Source organism: Rhinolophus sinicus, linkage group LG06, assembly GCF_036562045.2.
Source record: "Rhinolophus sinicus isolate RSC01 linkage group LG06, ASM3656204v1, whole genome shotgun sequence".
NCBI lineage: Eukaryota > Metazoa > Chordata > Mammalia > Chiroptera > Rhinolophidae > Rhinolophus > Rhinolophus sinicus.
Window position 1 is genome coordinate 9899533 of NC_133756.1, and position 16695 is coordinate 9916227.

A 16695-nucleotide genomic window follows, 5' to 3' on the forward strand; every position below is an offset into this window, starting at 1 on the left:
TTATTTTTTAGAGGTGATAAACATTTTCTTAGATTTATTAAGTTTTTTTGCATTTCTTTTTGGAGGGTTATTTTTGGGGAAGATTTCCATAAGTGACTGTTTTTATCCATTGTTTTGACCGTTTCCTTTTAGAGGGTGATATTTATTGCTCCTGTCTTGAAATTCCTTGGGCTTAGATTTTATTTGGGTCCTGTAACCCAAATTAAGCAGATTAAAATAAATGATCATTTGTAATATTCCTGCTGCCTTGAGTTAACACCTGGCTTTTCTAATGAGCCTTTGGAGTAAGAATTAGTAATAAAAGTTTCATGAAGTTAATGTGTTCTAATAACCTAAGAAGATAACGGCACCTCTATGCTAGATTGTTGAGGTAGCTGCTGTGTTAATGTTTATCAGACTACCTCATACTTCGTTTGCTCTCAAATTGGTTGTAATATGGACATTGAAATGAGAGTTACCATGAGAAAGGCTCTGAATATGCTCTTCAAGGTACATGAGATCTCTTGGAGAAATTGAATATCCTGTGAGGCAGTAAGTTTGATATTAATGCGAATGAGCAAAGGACAAAGAGTGGTTTGCCCAGCAAAGCCCTGTACAGACATTAAATTACAGCAGTGAAGCCATTCAAAGCAGTAGTTAGGTGTAGGTACCAGAGATCAAACTATTTACCAGTAGGCTTTAGTTCCCTGGTCCAACTCAATTTCCATACTCTTCAGTGGTTTGAGAGAGCGTTAAAAACTTCGTTTTGAATTTATTTTTACACGTTAGGATGGCTGTGTATCTGTTTGATGTTATTTTCAGGTTATAGTATGTTTGCCTTACATTTTTATTTGCTTGACTGGTAGTAAATCCTCTTTCTATAAAAATAAACAGTTAAGAATTTTCTTTGAAGACCTTTTGAATATGAGCCTAGTATTCATAGATTGAAGGATAGTTGTATGGTTTCTGTGTAGCCTGGCCATTTAGGACTGCCAATGTTGGAACCTCAGGGTGGCCCTTTGAGACGCTTTATTTGGCACTACTTAGTTTTAGGAACCCAATCTCCTGCCACATATAACTGCTCAGTAGGCTACCCTCAGGGTTCCAAACATGGGGCAAACTGTAGTAAATACTCCCAAAATGTTCATCAGACACGTACCATGTGCCAAGCACAATGCTGGCATAGTCAGTAGGGATACCAAGAAGAAACTTAATACGGAATGAGAAGGGGGAGGAGTAATTTAATTCTTCCTTATCTTTGAGAGTTGTTGATTGAGAGAAGTTTGGTTTTGCCTTCTCTGCCAATATTATTCCTTTTTCTTGGAGTTGAAAAATAAGATCTGTGTTTTTTGTGATATACAAGCCATGTAATTATATATCTTAAGACCTTTGTTTTGTTTTAAGTAAATGCATCTGTTCTTCTAAGAGCTGTGTTCTTTCAAGGACCATTGATCTGCTTGGTAATTAGGTGGTTTGGGTGGAGAAGCCTTGGTCTTTGAAAAGGGTGATGGGTCTGGAACCTATCCTCAAGGGGCTTTGCAGAACAATTTGAAAATGAATCCTTGCTCCAAGTGACAGAATTGTATCTGAAATGCTTTCAAAAGGCTGTTTGAAATTCTACACTTGGGTTTTAAATGAAAGGGGAGAAAAAAATAAAACAACTGTTGTATAAATACAAGAAAGAGGAGGAGGACATCCTGCAGCTGAAAAAGGGTTTATGAAAAAGGACTTCAGGGCTTAGTGACTCTGAGCTCACTCGGAATCAACATGTGTGGCTGCCAGAAAGAGAAATGGTAGATTGAATAGTGTCTAAATAGTTCTATATTAGGCTACAATTTGAGAATTACATTAAGTTCTGAGTATCCCAGTGAAGGAGGACAAGCAAGAATTGGTTCAATGATAAGCAGGGTAATAATGGGGATATGAAACCACATCATCTGGAGAATGTGGGGAAGTTGAGGATGCGTGGAGCCTCCCAGACCCTTAACTGGGAGTTTAGGAGCTAGGTCTTACATTTCTGCATCCTAACATGCCAAACATAATAGATAGTATTGATCACCACTATCAATAGATAGTAAGTATTGATCATTACTGTCAAATAGATTGTAAGTATTGCTCACGAGGTGGATTCTTTTATAATGCTGTTGTAGGCACACAGCTACCTTACCTGAAGTAGGAGATTTTTTTTTTTCTTTTTTTTTTTTTTACTCAAAATAGTTGTGTTTTAGGAGGCACCTTTTTACCTGTGGCACATTTCATAGCCATGAGCTATGTAGGGACTGCACTTTTTCAAAATAGTCTGAACAAAACAGCATGTCCAGAAAGAGTGGGCATTGTTGAAGCAGCAACTTTCTTTTGGGGGAATTATAGTTGGAACAGAAACCATGCTAGGTACACGTAACATGTAAAAGGTGTTAAATTGATTTCCAAGGTAGTATTTGTCAACCTCACTTCCCATTGTATTTTTAGAGCATGAACACAGTAGAAATGGGAAAAGCTATCTGTATATGAAGTTTGAAGGTCTTCACAATAGAATTGAGAGTTGTTTTGAATGAATCTTGGTAATTTAATCAGCTGGCTTTAGTTATGATTGTCCCTACCTTATCCTAAAATATATGTATTTTTTATATGTTTATACATATTGAGAGAAGAGACCTCATATCTTTTGGACACTTCACTTGCCTTTTCATGTGACTTACTCTTTCTTAATCTTCAGATGACAGCTTAAATGCCATCTTGACCATCCTGTCTAAATAACTACCACACTGCATGAATTTGCCAACGTCATATACTCTTTGTCTTCTTAGTACTTACCAGAATTTATGACAATTTTGCTTGCTTTCTTATTTGTCTACACCTCTAGATTATAAGCTCCATGAATGCAAGGACCAAATGTACTTTAACTTACCCTTGCTCACCCCCCGTTGTCTAGATCGAGTCTTCTTGAATGAGTTGTTTCGTTGATATACTTCCAGCTGTGGTTTAGATCATCCAGAGTTCTTCCACTTAACTCTCAAGGTATAGCGATGTTTTTAAAATTGGTTTCAGTTCACATTAAAGAAGTTGCAGGAGAAGGTGTCACAGTATTGCCACTCTTGAGTATACTTGTCCCGTCTAGTAAGCTTAATATATATATATATATATATATATATATGTGTGTTAAGTTTGGCTCTCTGTGTATTTAGATGACAACTTTTTCTCTTAATGAAAATTAGCTGTATGTAACTTTACTAACAATTGTCACCCCAATAAACTTTAATTTAAAAAAATTAAAAAATTAGCTGCTTAATTTTCCAATTTCTGGAGGTTGAAATGAGTATTTCCTTTTCCACTAAGTGTTGCCCTTTCTTTTTCTTTTAAAGTCTGATATTGACCACCTGTTGTGTAAGTGATCTAGAAGGATTTTTATTTTGGCTCAAGCTAAAATTGAAAATGGGACAAAGATGTTGCTAGGCAGACAAAGATATATCTCTAAACTTGTGACGGAAAGAAGCCATTCAGCAAGAATGAACCCAGAGAATCCCAAAATACACTGCAGGCCAACCAGAAAAACAGTGTATTTTCAATATTCAGTTTCTATAAATTGCTCATTTACATTTCCACCTCCTATCCCGGAGTAACTTATTCCTCTACCCTGGCTTTGTACAGTGACACTCCTGCCAAAAATCAGCTCCAAATTGCAGTATCTTTGACCTTGCTGGAGCACACAACAGTTGAATCCTTCTGGCAGGATCTAGGCTGTAGGTCTTTGGTGTCCTCATTAAGCAATCTCTTACTCATCACCCTTTGTCTCTGGTTTCCTAGCAGTGTCTCATTCCGCACTAAATTACGTCTCTGAGATTATGGTTGTTTCCCCTATGAACTGGAGTTATAACAGCTTCCTGGACTTGTTACCTTTCCCAAAATTCTTAAAATCCAAATAAAAAACTGGAATAGAATAATTAGAAACAAGTATCACTTTTTGCTTTGTCTATATCTCTTGTCTCCTTTATCAGCTCCTAAACTCAGTAAGGATGGAGTATACTTAAATTCATTTATTCTACAGATCTGTGAATGCCTTCTGTGTGCCAGACACTGCTCGGAGAGGCAGTATATTAGTGGTTAAGAACACTGGCCTGGAGCCAGGTGGGCTGCGTTCAAATCCCAGCCTCACCACCTAAAGCTGTGTGCCCTTGGTTAAGTTAGGTACCCCATCTCCATATCCCCGTGTGTAAAATGGGCTACGGTAATGCTCTCCTTGAGGATAAAATAAGTTAAAACACTTTTTTTTATTTTTAAAATTTTTATTGGGGAAGGGGAACAGGACTTTATTGGGGAACAGTGTGTACGTCCAGGACGTTTTTCCAAGTCAAGTTGTTGTCCTTTCAATCCTGGTTGTGGAGGGTGCCGTTCAGCTTCAAGTTGTTCTTTCAGTCTTAGTTGTGGAGGGCGCAGCTCAGCTCCAGGTCCAGTTGCCGTTGCTAGTTGCAGGGGGCACAGCCCACCATCCCTTGCGGGAGTCGAGGTATTGAACTGGCAACCTTGTGGTTAAGAGCCCACTGGCCCATGTGGGAATCGAACCAGCAGCCTTCAGAGTTAGGAGCATGGAGCTCTAACTGCCTGAGCCACCGGGCCGGCCCAAGTTAAAACACTTTTACAGCATTTATTCTTAACAAAAGTTCGTAAATAACAGAAGTAAAACCAGTGAATCACTGAAGTAATAGTTAGTAAAAGTTTATTGTGTACATAGCAGAAAGACAGTACACAAACTGGGAGCACTCAAAAATGAGGAATGAAGCTCGGGTATGTTATAAAGCGGCTTATATAGTGAGAAAGCAGTACTATTTATTATTCACAGTGATTGGTTAGAATATCAGAGTTTTCAGTGATTACTTCATATCAACCTTGAGAAACTGTTCAAGTTTTGTTTTTGATTTCCAGAGGTGTAAGCAAGAAATGACATAGGTCAAGGTCGTCTTGCAAAATAAGCTTAAATTCAGCTTTCTTCGTGTGACTCTACTGGTTTGTCTGCTCAGGGAAATTTCAAGGCTGGTCTCTTTTTATTTTAGCATTATTCTGGGCATTAAATAAGTAAAGATGAGATTTCTGCTAGTGGAGAGCTGAATTGATTTCTCTGAAGAAAAAAGAAGTAAGGTGTTGGATTAGACCCTAGAGAATGACTGAATGGCTACTTCTGGCTGAGTGGCCAGGGAACCTCTATGCAGATAGCTTTTGAGCTGAGATCTGAGTAACCAGAAAATCTGTGAAGTATTGGAGGATGAAATGTTTGTTTATTATTATTTTCCCTTCATAAGCCAGGAGCTGCATCACTTAAAATGATCTTTTAAATGATGCTGAGCAGTGAAACAGTGAGATGTGACGGAACAAGCCCGGGAGTTTTGGCCTGGTTTGGCTGTCAACTAGCACTGTGATCTTTGACAGGTCCTTCTTCTTCCTGGTCTTTGGTGGACACGTGCTTTAGCACTTCAAGTTTTTGCTCCTCAGAAGACGCCCAAAGTTCTAGTCGGGTATAAAGGAGAATAAATGAGCCGGCTTGACAGTGTACCTTGCTGACCAAACCCAGCGGTCACTTGTCAGGCAACTCTGAGGCCCTCTGTTCATTCTTGTGGAGGGGGGAAGAAAAGAAAACCAAACAATTTTTTGTTGTTAAGATTTTATTGGGGAAGGGGAACAGGACTTTGGGGAACAGTGTGTACTTCCAGGACTTTTTCCAAGTCACGTTGTTGTCCTTTCAATCTTAGTTGTGGAGGGCGCAGCTCAGCTCCAGGTCCAGTTGCCGTTGTCAGTTGCAGGGGGCACAGCCCACCACCCCTTGCGGGACTCGAGGAGTCAAACTGGCAACCTTGTGGTTGAGAGCCCACTGGCCCATGTGGGAATCGAACCAGCAGCCTTTGGAGTTAGGAGCATGGAGCTCTAACTGCCTGAGCCACCGGGCCGGCCCAAGTTAAAACACTTTTACAGCATTTATTCTTAACAAAAGTTCGTAAATAACAGAAGTAAAACCAGTGAATCACTGAAGTAATAGTTAGTAAAAGTTTATTGTGTACATAGCAGAAAGACAGTACACAAACTGGGAGCACTCAAAAACGAGGAATGAAGCTCGGGTATGTTATAAAGCGGCTTATATAGTGAGAAAGCAGTACTATTTATTATTCACAGTGATTGGTTAGAATATCAGAGTTTTCAGTGATTACTTCATATCAACCTTGAGAAACTGTTCAAGTTTTGTTTTTGATTTCCAGAGGTGTAAGCAAGAAATGACATAGGTCAAGGTCGTCTTGCAAAATAAGCTTAAATTCAGCTTTCTTCGTGTGACTCTACTGGTTTGTCTGCTCAGGGAAATTTCAAGGCTGGTCTCTTTTTATTTTAGCATTATTCTGGGCATTAAATAAGTAAAGATGAGATTTCTGCTAGTGGAGAGCTGAATTGATTTCTCTGAAGAAAAAAGAAGTAAGGTGTTGGATTAGACCCTAGAGAATGACTGAATGGCTACTCTGGTTGGGTGGCCAGGGAACCTCTATGCAGATAGCTTTTGAGCTGAGATCTGAGTAACCAGAAAATCTGTGAAGTATTGGAGGATGAAATGTTTGTTGATTATTATTTTCCCTTCATAAGCCAGGAGCTGCATCACTTAAAATGATCTTTTAAATGATGCTAAGCAGTGAAACAGTGAGATGTGATGGAACAAGCCCGGGAGTTTTGGCCTGGTTTGGCTGTCAACTAGCGCTGTGATCTTTGACAGGTCCTTCTTCTTCCTGGTCTTTGGTGGACACATGCTTTAGCACTTCAAGTTTTTGCTCCTCAGAAGACGCCCAAAGTTCTAGTCGGGTATAAAGGAGAATAAATGAGCCGGCTTGACAGTGTACCTTGCTGACCAAACCCAGCGGTCACTTGTCAGGCAACTCTGAGGCCCTCTGTTCATTCTTGTGGAGGGGGGAAGAAAAGAAAACCAAACAAACAATTTTTTGTTGTTAAGATTTTATTGGGGAAGGGGAACAGGACTTTGGGGAACAGTGTGTACTTCCAGGACTTTTTCCAAGTCACGTTGTTGTCCTTTCAATCTTAGTTGTGGAAGGCGCAGCTCAGCTCCAGGTCCAGTTGCCATTGTTAGCCGCAGGGGGCGCAGCCCACCATCCCTTGAGGGAGTCAAGGAGTTGAACCGGCAGCCTTGTTGAGAGCCCGCGCTCCAACCATCTGAGCCATCCGGCCACCTGGGAGCTGAGCGGCAGCTCATTGACTTCATTCTAGTTGCAGAGGGCGCAGCTCCCTGGCCCATGTGGGAATCGAACCGGCAGCCCTGTTGCCCAGAGCCCACGCTCTAATCAACTGAGCCACCCGTCCGCCCCACAAACAATTTTTTTCATGGGAAAATAGCCCTGGAAGAAGGTTGACTCTTGATGCTAATGACTAGCTAGAAGCAAAATAATGGTTCTTCACTTTATAAATTACTTTAGTCCTATGTTTATGACTTGATATCTTGTATTTTACAGGGTGCAGTATGTGCTATTGTGGTATTAGAATATTTAAGAATACTCTCACAGTTTTAAAACCTTTTCTTTGGAAGTAAATATTAAGGATATGTCGCATGGCTTTAAGGTCCAGGGATTAGAGAAAGGGTCAGAGGTGCCACATACACCATAACCAAGATATTGCATAGGGTTTCTTCTTTTAGAACTTGGAAAGCCTGCCTTAGGCCATCTCAGGTCAGGTAACTTAGTTTGCAAAACTTGTTTGCTTATTGAGAAGAGACTGCACCAAATCATTGCTAGCTCCCCTCATTTTTGCCAGTCTTTTATAGTGTTCCTCAGTTGGAGTTACATGTCAGGTTTTCTGTCTGCTGCTGTGGTTTGGTCTGTTTGGGATTGTACTGCTTAGAAATCAAATCCTCCTTGAGGAAAGGGCAAAGAATGTTTTTTTAAAAATAAGTTATCTGTATTTAAAAAAAAAAAAATGTTTCTGAGTCTCCAAAGAAGTTCAAGTTCGCAAAGGGACTAATTTGTTTGAATCTGTTTTTTTACATTAGGTGTAATTGAAAAGTGACTGACCCGCTCTGCAGAGATGTCAAAAACAAACAAATCCAAGTCTGGGTCTCGTTCTTCTCGCTCAAGATCTGCATCAAGATCTCGTTCTCGCTCATTTTCAAAGTCTCGATCTCGAAGTCGATCTATCTCTCGTTCAAGGAAGCGCAGGCTGAGGTAAGGGGTTGTGGTTGTATATTGATGTAATCATTGCATTGGGTCTTTGAAGATCTTTCGTTAGACTCTGTGAATGGTCAAATGGAGTTGGGGGGTTAACTTGAGGTGGAGGTTTGGGCTGTAAGATATTCCAGGTTTCTTCAAATGCTGCAAATCAAATCAGCTTTGCTTGCCATACTGTTTGCCTAATTCCTTTTCTCCTCTGCCAGCACATACTGTTGCTCATCTGCTTCAGAAGAAAGAGCATTTTATTTTTATTTGAGCTGTGTACCTCAAATCTCTACATCTGATTATTTCTCAGTGAAATATTTTTGGAGGCTTGAACCAAAGTTTATTTTCATCATCAGCAAAGAAAGGATAGCTAAGAGGATTAATAGTATGCTCAACATTGCAAGGAAAAGAAGTCCTAACCCACTAAAATAAATAAACCTTAAAAGACTTATCAGGAGTCATTTGTGTGCACTTGATGTGCCAGTTACTAACACGCTGCATCTGTTTAGTGAACACATCTTGAAACTAATCTAAAAATCACTATTGTAGACATCACTTTGACTTCTTACTAAATGTTCAAATGATTCTTTAGAATTTATTGCCAGTATTCTTTAATTCAGTCAGTTTTCACACCTTTAGGTGGGATTTCCCTATTTCAATTATGTCTTGGAATAGGATGCCAAACTTCCAGCGTCTTTTCCTCTTGATGTGTTGTGAGTTGGATTTTTCATTCTTTAAATCTGTTTTAATTTTCTTTTGTGAGCAGATGAGAACTTTTCAGTAGATACAAGTTTTATGTGTGCTTTAGGGAAGTGTTGATATATTTAAATACCAAAGGGGGATCTTTACACAACTTCATTCTTTTTGGCAGAATTGCGCCAGGCAATGAGGTAATTTCTGGGTTTTGCCACTTGGAACCGCTACTGTTTCAGATGAGTCTCTAGAATCCTGTTCTTAAATGAATTATGAAATTTAAAATGAACCTCAGGAAAAGTTGTTATTAAGCTTTATTTTTGATGGTTCCATAGTCTATAGTACTTCTAAAAGAGTTAAACAAATGGTTGGTGGGGTTTTTTCTCTCCTCCTAACAAAAACAAGTTAATTCCTTAAATGAAATCTGTGAGAAGCCTGCCTGAAAATTAATTTCAGACCAGAAGTTGAACAAAAAAGTAGATGTGCATAAATATTAATGACTCAAATATAATGTAGAATAAGAAGCTATAAATTTTGAGTCTCCTTCAAACAAAAGAAATGTTAAGGTTTTTTTCCCTTTTTTAAACATAGCATTACACCTGGAGGATAACAACCACTTCTAGCTTTTTTCTCTCTCCCGTGTTTTTTTGGGCATGCATTTTCATCCCAAACTTTGTTCAAGCCCTAGGCTAGGTAGAGTCTGTCTGTTGCCCAATTGTGTCAGAGTCTATATAAGTAAAATTCTATCCCACCTTCTCACCCTCCCAAAAAAGAAGAGGGAAAACCCACTAAATATACTTACATCTACCTCAAGAAGTTGCTGTCAAGGCCTTGGGCAGAGACTCTTAAGTAAATTCGTACCTTGCACCCAGAGTTTTTTGATTTGGGCTGTTTAAATCTCAGTTCTAGTTCATTTGGTTCTGAAAGGTAACATTTTAAAACTTAATCTAGTAAGTGGAAACTAAATAATTGGTTCAAAAACGAGGCTATACAACCAAAACTGAGACACAAAATTGAACTGACACAAATCAAATTGAAAAATGTTAATCAACTCTGAAGTATTTGTGTGAGCTGGAACTCTGGGCATATCTGTCTGGACAGATCGCTTTATTCTGCAAATAATTTGGCATGGTCATTGACTTAGCAAATAAGGGAAAAATATCTCAGGCAGGCAATATGTGGTGGGGTAGTTCTAGAGCCACTTTATGTGATATCTTACACCTAGAAGATTGCTATTTTGGAGGAATTTCTCCACTAGAAAACATGTTTTTATACTTGATTCTAGTCTTACTTTTGTTTTTTAGAAACAGATAAATTTGCCACTGGATGTTCAATTCTTATTTCTGGCTTATCTGTTTCATGATTTTTTTCCCTTTTGTTTTCCCTCTCCTACAAGGAAAGTGTACTATCCAGAGAGTTTGAGAAACCATGCTTTTAAATTAACTTAACTGCTTGAGTTCTACAGAATTGGAGAAAATTGATTGTTTCCTTGTGTTTCACAGACTGTATCCTTTTAAGTGACTTCTCGTAAATAACTTCATTTGCAATCTGCAGAGACTCATGTTCCTGCATCTGTGCAATGACTGCGGGTTTTGGATGCAGTATGCCACAGGGCCCTCACTAGTAATTGGTGACAGAAGCAGCAGTAGCCTCTGAGGATGGGAACATGAATTAACCCTCCTTAGTGCTGGAGGTGCATGACCTCCTTCAAGTATAGCCATTTAATTGGGTCAGACTCAATTTCATAGCCTGCACCTGCCTCTTCCTCCTTCTTTTCTTATATTAAACTGTTTTCGAATGAAAAGTATGGAAGGTAAGTTTTTTGTTTTTTTTGTTTTTGTTTTTTTAATTGTACTTAAATAGCAACCATTAACAACCAGAAGTATGATGCATGTTTTCCAGTTACTCTTATTCTTGGGGTAGATAAAGAACCTGAGCACCACAGAGTAATAAGTAATAGAAAACCAATCCCATTTTATTTTCTTTAGATTAAATTAAATGTAAGTTTCTTCTTTAAAATACCATTTTGTTTAGTTGTTAAAGCCTGTCACATTTGCTACATGGAGTTATTTATAAAACAAGCAAACACAGGAAATGCATCTGTTCCCAGTCAGGCCTGATATGAGGCCTGCTGATTAACTAAAGAATTTTTATTCTATATGTAAAGAAAATATTTTTGGAAGGAATTTTCTAGTAATTTTACCTAATTCCAGCTAACTACTTAGCAGTAGTGGTTAATGTTAATGATCTATATCATAGTTGACAAGACAGGTGGTATCCAAGAACCCACAGAGGGTTTTTACACCAACAGGTATAGTTCTGGGCTTTTTGATAGAAGCAAAGCTCCCTTCCTGTTATTGACAAGCTTGGCATTCATTGACATGTAATTTTTACAAAGTTAGGTCACTGTTAAATCCCCGTGGTTCTGGAAATGTTCCTTTGGTAAACTAGGGTTCAGTATTTTTAATCAATGAAGAACACAACACTAGACTTCAGGTTAACTTGAAAGATGTGCAGCGGGGGGAGGGTTTTCGTAGTTCCTCTTTGCTTATCAATCGCCTGTGTACTCGGGTGTCTTATAGTCAGATAGTGCCCTCTTGTGGCACCTAAGTAATACCTTGTAGTTCAGCCACAGAAACTGACCTAAATTAAATAGGGAGAACATTTCCAGGTCCCAAGTAAAAAAAACAGTATTTATATGCTCTGCTCTTCTGGTTTTAGCTAAAAATCTTTAAAGTTTTGCATAGATGCATTCTCGAGGTCCCTAGTTAAGTGTTCTTTGGTTTGAAGATACTGTTTTTTTACAACGCCCGGTCTTAGTGGACTCTTAAGAAATGAGCCCTGCACAGAGAGGTGAATAGGGTGGGGAGTAGAGTGTTATAACAGCGCAGAGGCCAAAAGACCTGAGTAGTTACCGGTAGGTACTACAGCTTGCGATGCTTCCTCACTGCCAGTGACCTAAGGACCTGTAAACCCCGTGCCTGTGGAATTCAGAGCAGTCAGTATACTGTATTAAAGTGTCTTTGTTTAGTTTGCTACACTAAGAACATGTCACTGTAGAAATCCATCTCCATTTACAATGTGCTGTAATATTAATGCAGCAATCTCGGTATCTCATTTGTTAAAGAAATTTTTATCTGTATTTTTGTACTTAATATGGGCCACAAGCAGTGGGATTAAATATTTAAGTGTGCACCCCAAGAGCAGGAATTTCAAAATGTTACTTTTTTGTTGGCAGGTTTTTCTTGAATAAAAATGCTTGTGTCAAAAATTCAAACATTTCCTCTCCCCCCATCCGCTTTTCAGTTCTAGGTCTCGTTCCAGATCATATTCTCCAGCTCATAACAGAGAGAGGAATCACCCAAGAGTGTATCAGAATCGGGATTTCCGAGGTCACAACAGAGGCTACAGAAGGCCCTATTATTTCCGTGGGCGCAACAGAGGCTTTTATCCGTGGGGCCAGTATAACCGCGGAGGTTATGGAAACTACCGCTCAAATTGGCAGAATTACCGGCAAGCATACAGTCCTCGTCGGGGCCGTTCCCGATCCCGGTCCCCAAAGAGAAGGTCCCCTTCGCCACGGTCCAGAAGCCATTCTAGAAACTCCGATAAGTCTTCCTCTGACAGGTCAAGGCGCTCCTCGTCCTCTCGTTCTTCCTCCAACCACAGCCGAGTTGAATCTAAGCGCAAGTCTGCAAAGGAGAAAAAGTCCTCTTCCAAGGATAGCCGGCCATCTCATGCTGCCGGGGATAACCAGGGAGACGAGGCCAAGGAGCAGACGTTCTCTGGAGGCACCTCTGAAGATACAAAAGCGTCTGAGAGCTCGAAGCCGTGGGCAGATGGCAGCACGTACAGTGCTGGTAGTGCATCCCGGGCCTCAGCGGTCTCTGAGCTGAGTCCCCGGGAGCGAAGCCCTGCTCTGAAAAGCCCCCTCCAGTCTGTGGTGGTGAGACGGCGGTCCCCCCGTCCTAGCCCTGTGCCAAAGCCCAGCCCTCCACTTTCCAGCACATCTCAGATGGGCTCAACTCTGCAGAGTGGTTCTGGGTACCAGGCTGGGACACACCAAGGTCAGTTTGACCATGGCTCTGGGTCCTTGAGTCCATCCAAAAAGAGCCCTGTGGGTAAGAGTCCACCGGCCACTGGCTCCACATACGGCTCGTCTCAGGAGGAGGAGGCTGCTGCTCCAGGAGGAGCAACCTATACAAAGAGGCAAGTATCTTGTTTCCCCTGCCTGGTTCTGTTTATCTCACCACCTGGCAGTTTAGTTGTAATGTGATCTGAGTTAGCGCTCTGATTAATCGTAATAAGGTAATCCCCATTTCCTAAACTTTTCATTAGCTAGCAAACTTTAAAAGCGTCACCCAAGGAAACCTTAAACTTAACTCTAGCTTTCCTACCTTCCTGAATTTGTATTGCAGCATAAAGTTTCTTTAGACTACTCTGCAATGATGTTTTCACATTTAAAATTTGCCTTGGATTCTACCAATGTAAGCCAGAGAGAACTGTAGAGATTTGTGGGTCAGCTATCAAAAAAAATACGGTCTTTTGTCAAAGTGAATGGCCATTGGAGCTGTTAGACTCTCTAAGACCCACCCTGTGATGGATCTACATGGTGAAGAGCTGCACCCTCGCACCCTCACACCCTCCAGTTGAGGAGACTGGGCACAATGGGAAAGTTCAAGGCTTAGTCCAGGAAGGCCTTGTTGTAAAATCGCAAGGTGGGTGTATGTCCCAGTAGAAGCCATCCGGGCTGCGTGTTAGGACGTGACAGTGCTTCCGTCTTTGTACCCTGGGGGACATGGTGAGTTGGAACCTGAATCTTTCTTTGTGTGATTGGATGGACTGGGACAGCAGAGATGTAACAGGGACGTCACTTTGGGACCAGATTGTCAAGCGGGACTTTACCGGCCCGGCAAGTGGTTTCCCTTTTCCTTTTCTCCTGTTAGCATATTCTTTGATGTCCTGCTGTCCTTTGATTCCGTTTACCATATTAACGTAACTGTAACTTGGTTAGACTTTCTCCATTGACGGTACAAATAAGATGTTCAGAATCTGTACTGTCCAGCCTTCAGTAAGTCCACTTTAAAATGTAAGTTTTTTGTTCCTTGCCAGAACTGTGAATGTCATTAGAAGACATAGACTTGGGCATGAGCTCTGCTTTTCCATAAGAAAGAATAGCATGATTTCTGCCCCCCTCCCCTCAATTAACATGTATTTTGTCTTTATTTGTGTTTGCAGTATATTTTATATTTAGATCTTCTAGGTGACTTGAAGCAAATTTGAAGTCTCTTTTGAGACTTGTATTTCCAAATGTGAGTTGTATAAAAGCAAAACAGTCCAAGGTTGAACATTCTGTGTTAACTTTGCTGAAAGCAGATTGTAAGTGACTGAGTGGAGGTTGGATAAGACCTTAATTTTTTTTTTCCTAGACCACTTACAGGTAAGTAGGTTTTTGTTCTTTAGTATCCTAAAAATTACTTCTGTTATTTTCTTTTTGGTTGGCTTTTGTAAGACACAGCTCCACAGACCGTATATTTTTCTCTTAAATGCCAAGTTTCTACATCTGTGATGGGCAGCTTTTTTTAAATTACTAGAAAGTAATCAAGTAGAAAGCCCTTTGGTAACACGAATCCACAAGACATGTTTGTTCAGAGATTCAAAACTTAAGACCATATAGTGCTATTTTAGATGAAGTTGCTTAAGAAGCCTTTTGTGTGTCTCCCTTGTGTTTTTGTAACTAGGTATCTAGATGACCAGAAGACAGAGAATGGAAAAGATAAGGAACAGAAACAAACAAATACTGATAAAGAGAAAATGAAAGAGAAAGGGAGCTTCTCTGATATGGGCTTGAGTGATTCGAAAATGAAATCTGATCTGTTTGCTCCCAAAAGTGATTCTGAGAAGGCTTTCCGGGGTAGCCAGTCTCCCAAAAGGTATAAGCTCCGAGACGACTTTGAGAAGAAGATGGCTGACTTCCACAAGGACGAGATGGACGACCAAGATAAGGACAAAGCTAAGGGGAGGAAAGAATCTGAGTTTGATGATGAACCCAAATTTATGTCGAAAGTCATAGCAGGTTCAAACAAAAACCAGGAGGATGAGAAGTCAGGCAAATGGGAGGGCCTGGTGTATGCCCCTCCTGGGAAGGAAAAGCAAAGGAAAACAGAGGAGTTGGAGGAGGAGTCTTTCTCAGAGAGATCCAAAAAGGAGGATCGGGGAGGGCTCAAGAGAACCGAAAGTGGGCACAGGGGGTTCGTGCCTGAAAAGAATTTCCGAGTGACTGCTTACAAAGCAGTCCAGGAGAAAAGCTCATCACCTCCCCCAAGAAAGACCTTTGAGAGCCGAGAGAAGCTAGGAGCCAAAGGAGACTTTTCCACGGGGAAGTCTTCCTTTTCCATAACTCGCGAGGCCCAGGTCAATGTCCGGATGGACTCTTTTGATGAGGACCTTGCAAGGTGAGATGCAGTCCTTGATCAGGACTTTAGTGGCCTTAAACGGTGTCTCCCTGAGGACACTCTGGAACCAGGACAGGCCCCTCCTGTATTGCCCCTTCTGTCCAAGTTTCAGTGCTGATACCCTTGAGTCTACCTGTTTTTAGTGGAGAGTGTGTGTCCCTGAGAGATTATGTGTTGGGGTCAGGATCACAGGGGTGGTGAAGCCTGTTTCTTTAGTGACTGACTTTCTGGGTGCTGGGTCCCCTCTGCTGCTTTCTTGCTCTCTGTCCAGCACCACCACCCCTTTATCCTATTTTTTTCCGAATGTGCTTAAGATACCTTTTGCTGTAGAGCCTTCCAGGACAGGATCTGTTTCTCCATTCTTAACTAGGCTACCAAAGTCTATTATTTATAGGCCTTCACCATGAAATAATGTCGAGTGGGACTGGAGGGTGCAGGGAGAGCTTCAGGAAAGGGGGTGAGGGCCAGGCTGTGTGTACTTGCTGGAAAGCCTGTGTGGCCTATTGGAAGTCTGCTTCAGCCATATTCCAGGCACATCCCGCTCTGCTTCATTTTGGCGCTTCACTGAATGGCCACGGCTGGCCAAGCTAGTTGATCTTTTAAAATATATTCGCATTTGTTGTGCATATTAAAACCAGCAGTGACCTTCCCCCCCCAAAAAAAAAGCAAAAAAAAAGAGTCACTGAGGTTTAACACTTCATCCTGCCTATTTGTTCCTGTTAAAGATTCCCAGTGAAGGGGAGAGAAGGGTGGCTGGTTAGCTCAGTTGGTTAGAGCATGGTGCTAATAACACCAAGGTTGCTGCTTCGATCCCCGCATTGGGCCTCTGTGAGCTGCGCCCTCCTTAAAAAGAAAACGGAAGAGAGAGATTTTGCATGCCTTTTGCTGTGATGCATTGAGGCTACTTTGAACTTTGGTAGAGGGAAAGAAAGGAACTTTGTGGATAACTTTAAAACTCTTTGAAAAAAACACACATTGCATTTTAATGGTTTAAATGTTCTGACTTTCTGTATATCTTATTACATTGGGCCTCCCTGTGTTTCTTTTTCAGACCCAGTGGCTTATTGGCTCAGGAACGCAAGCTTTGTCGAGATCTGGTGCATAGCAACAAAAAGGAACAGGAATTTCGTTCCATTTTCCAACACATACAGTCAGCTCAGTCTCAGCGGAGCCCCTCCGAGCTGTTTGCCCAGCACATAGTGACCATTGTCCACCATGTCAAAGGTGAGTCGTGGGCTCCTGGGCCACACACTCAGCCTCCTCTCTTAAAAGCAGAATGATGAGGGGGTGTATAGGGCGCCTTCGGGGCCCCTTTATCTTACCGAAAGGGCCTTCGAAGCTAGGAACTGGCTTGAAGGAAATCCCTTCTAGGAAGGAGTTAC

At 41.0% G+C, this 16695-nt stretch overlaps 1 protein-coding gene across 4 annotated transcripts in view; it reads left to right on the top strand.

Annotated features, from left to right (window-relative positions):
- The window catches only part of THRAP3 (thyroid hormone receptor associated protein 3), a 73761-nt gene that overhangs the window by 47378 nt on the left and 9688 nt on the right, over positions 1-16695 (top strand). For all 4 annotated transcript variants that reach the window (XM_074334402.1, XM_019726532.2, XM_019726531.2 and 1 more), the window contains 4 exons: positions 8003-8174; positions 12165-13067; positions 14600-15313; positions 16365-16537. In XM_074334402.1, the coding sequence (XP_074190503.1) occupies positions 8038-8174; positions 12165-13067; positions 14600-15313; positions 16365-16537 (1927 nt within the window). In that variant the 5' untranslated portion in view covers positions 8003-8037. The remainder of the gene's footprint in view (positions 1-8002; positions 8175-12164; positions 13068-14599; positions 15314-16364; positions 16538-16695) is intronic.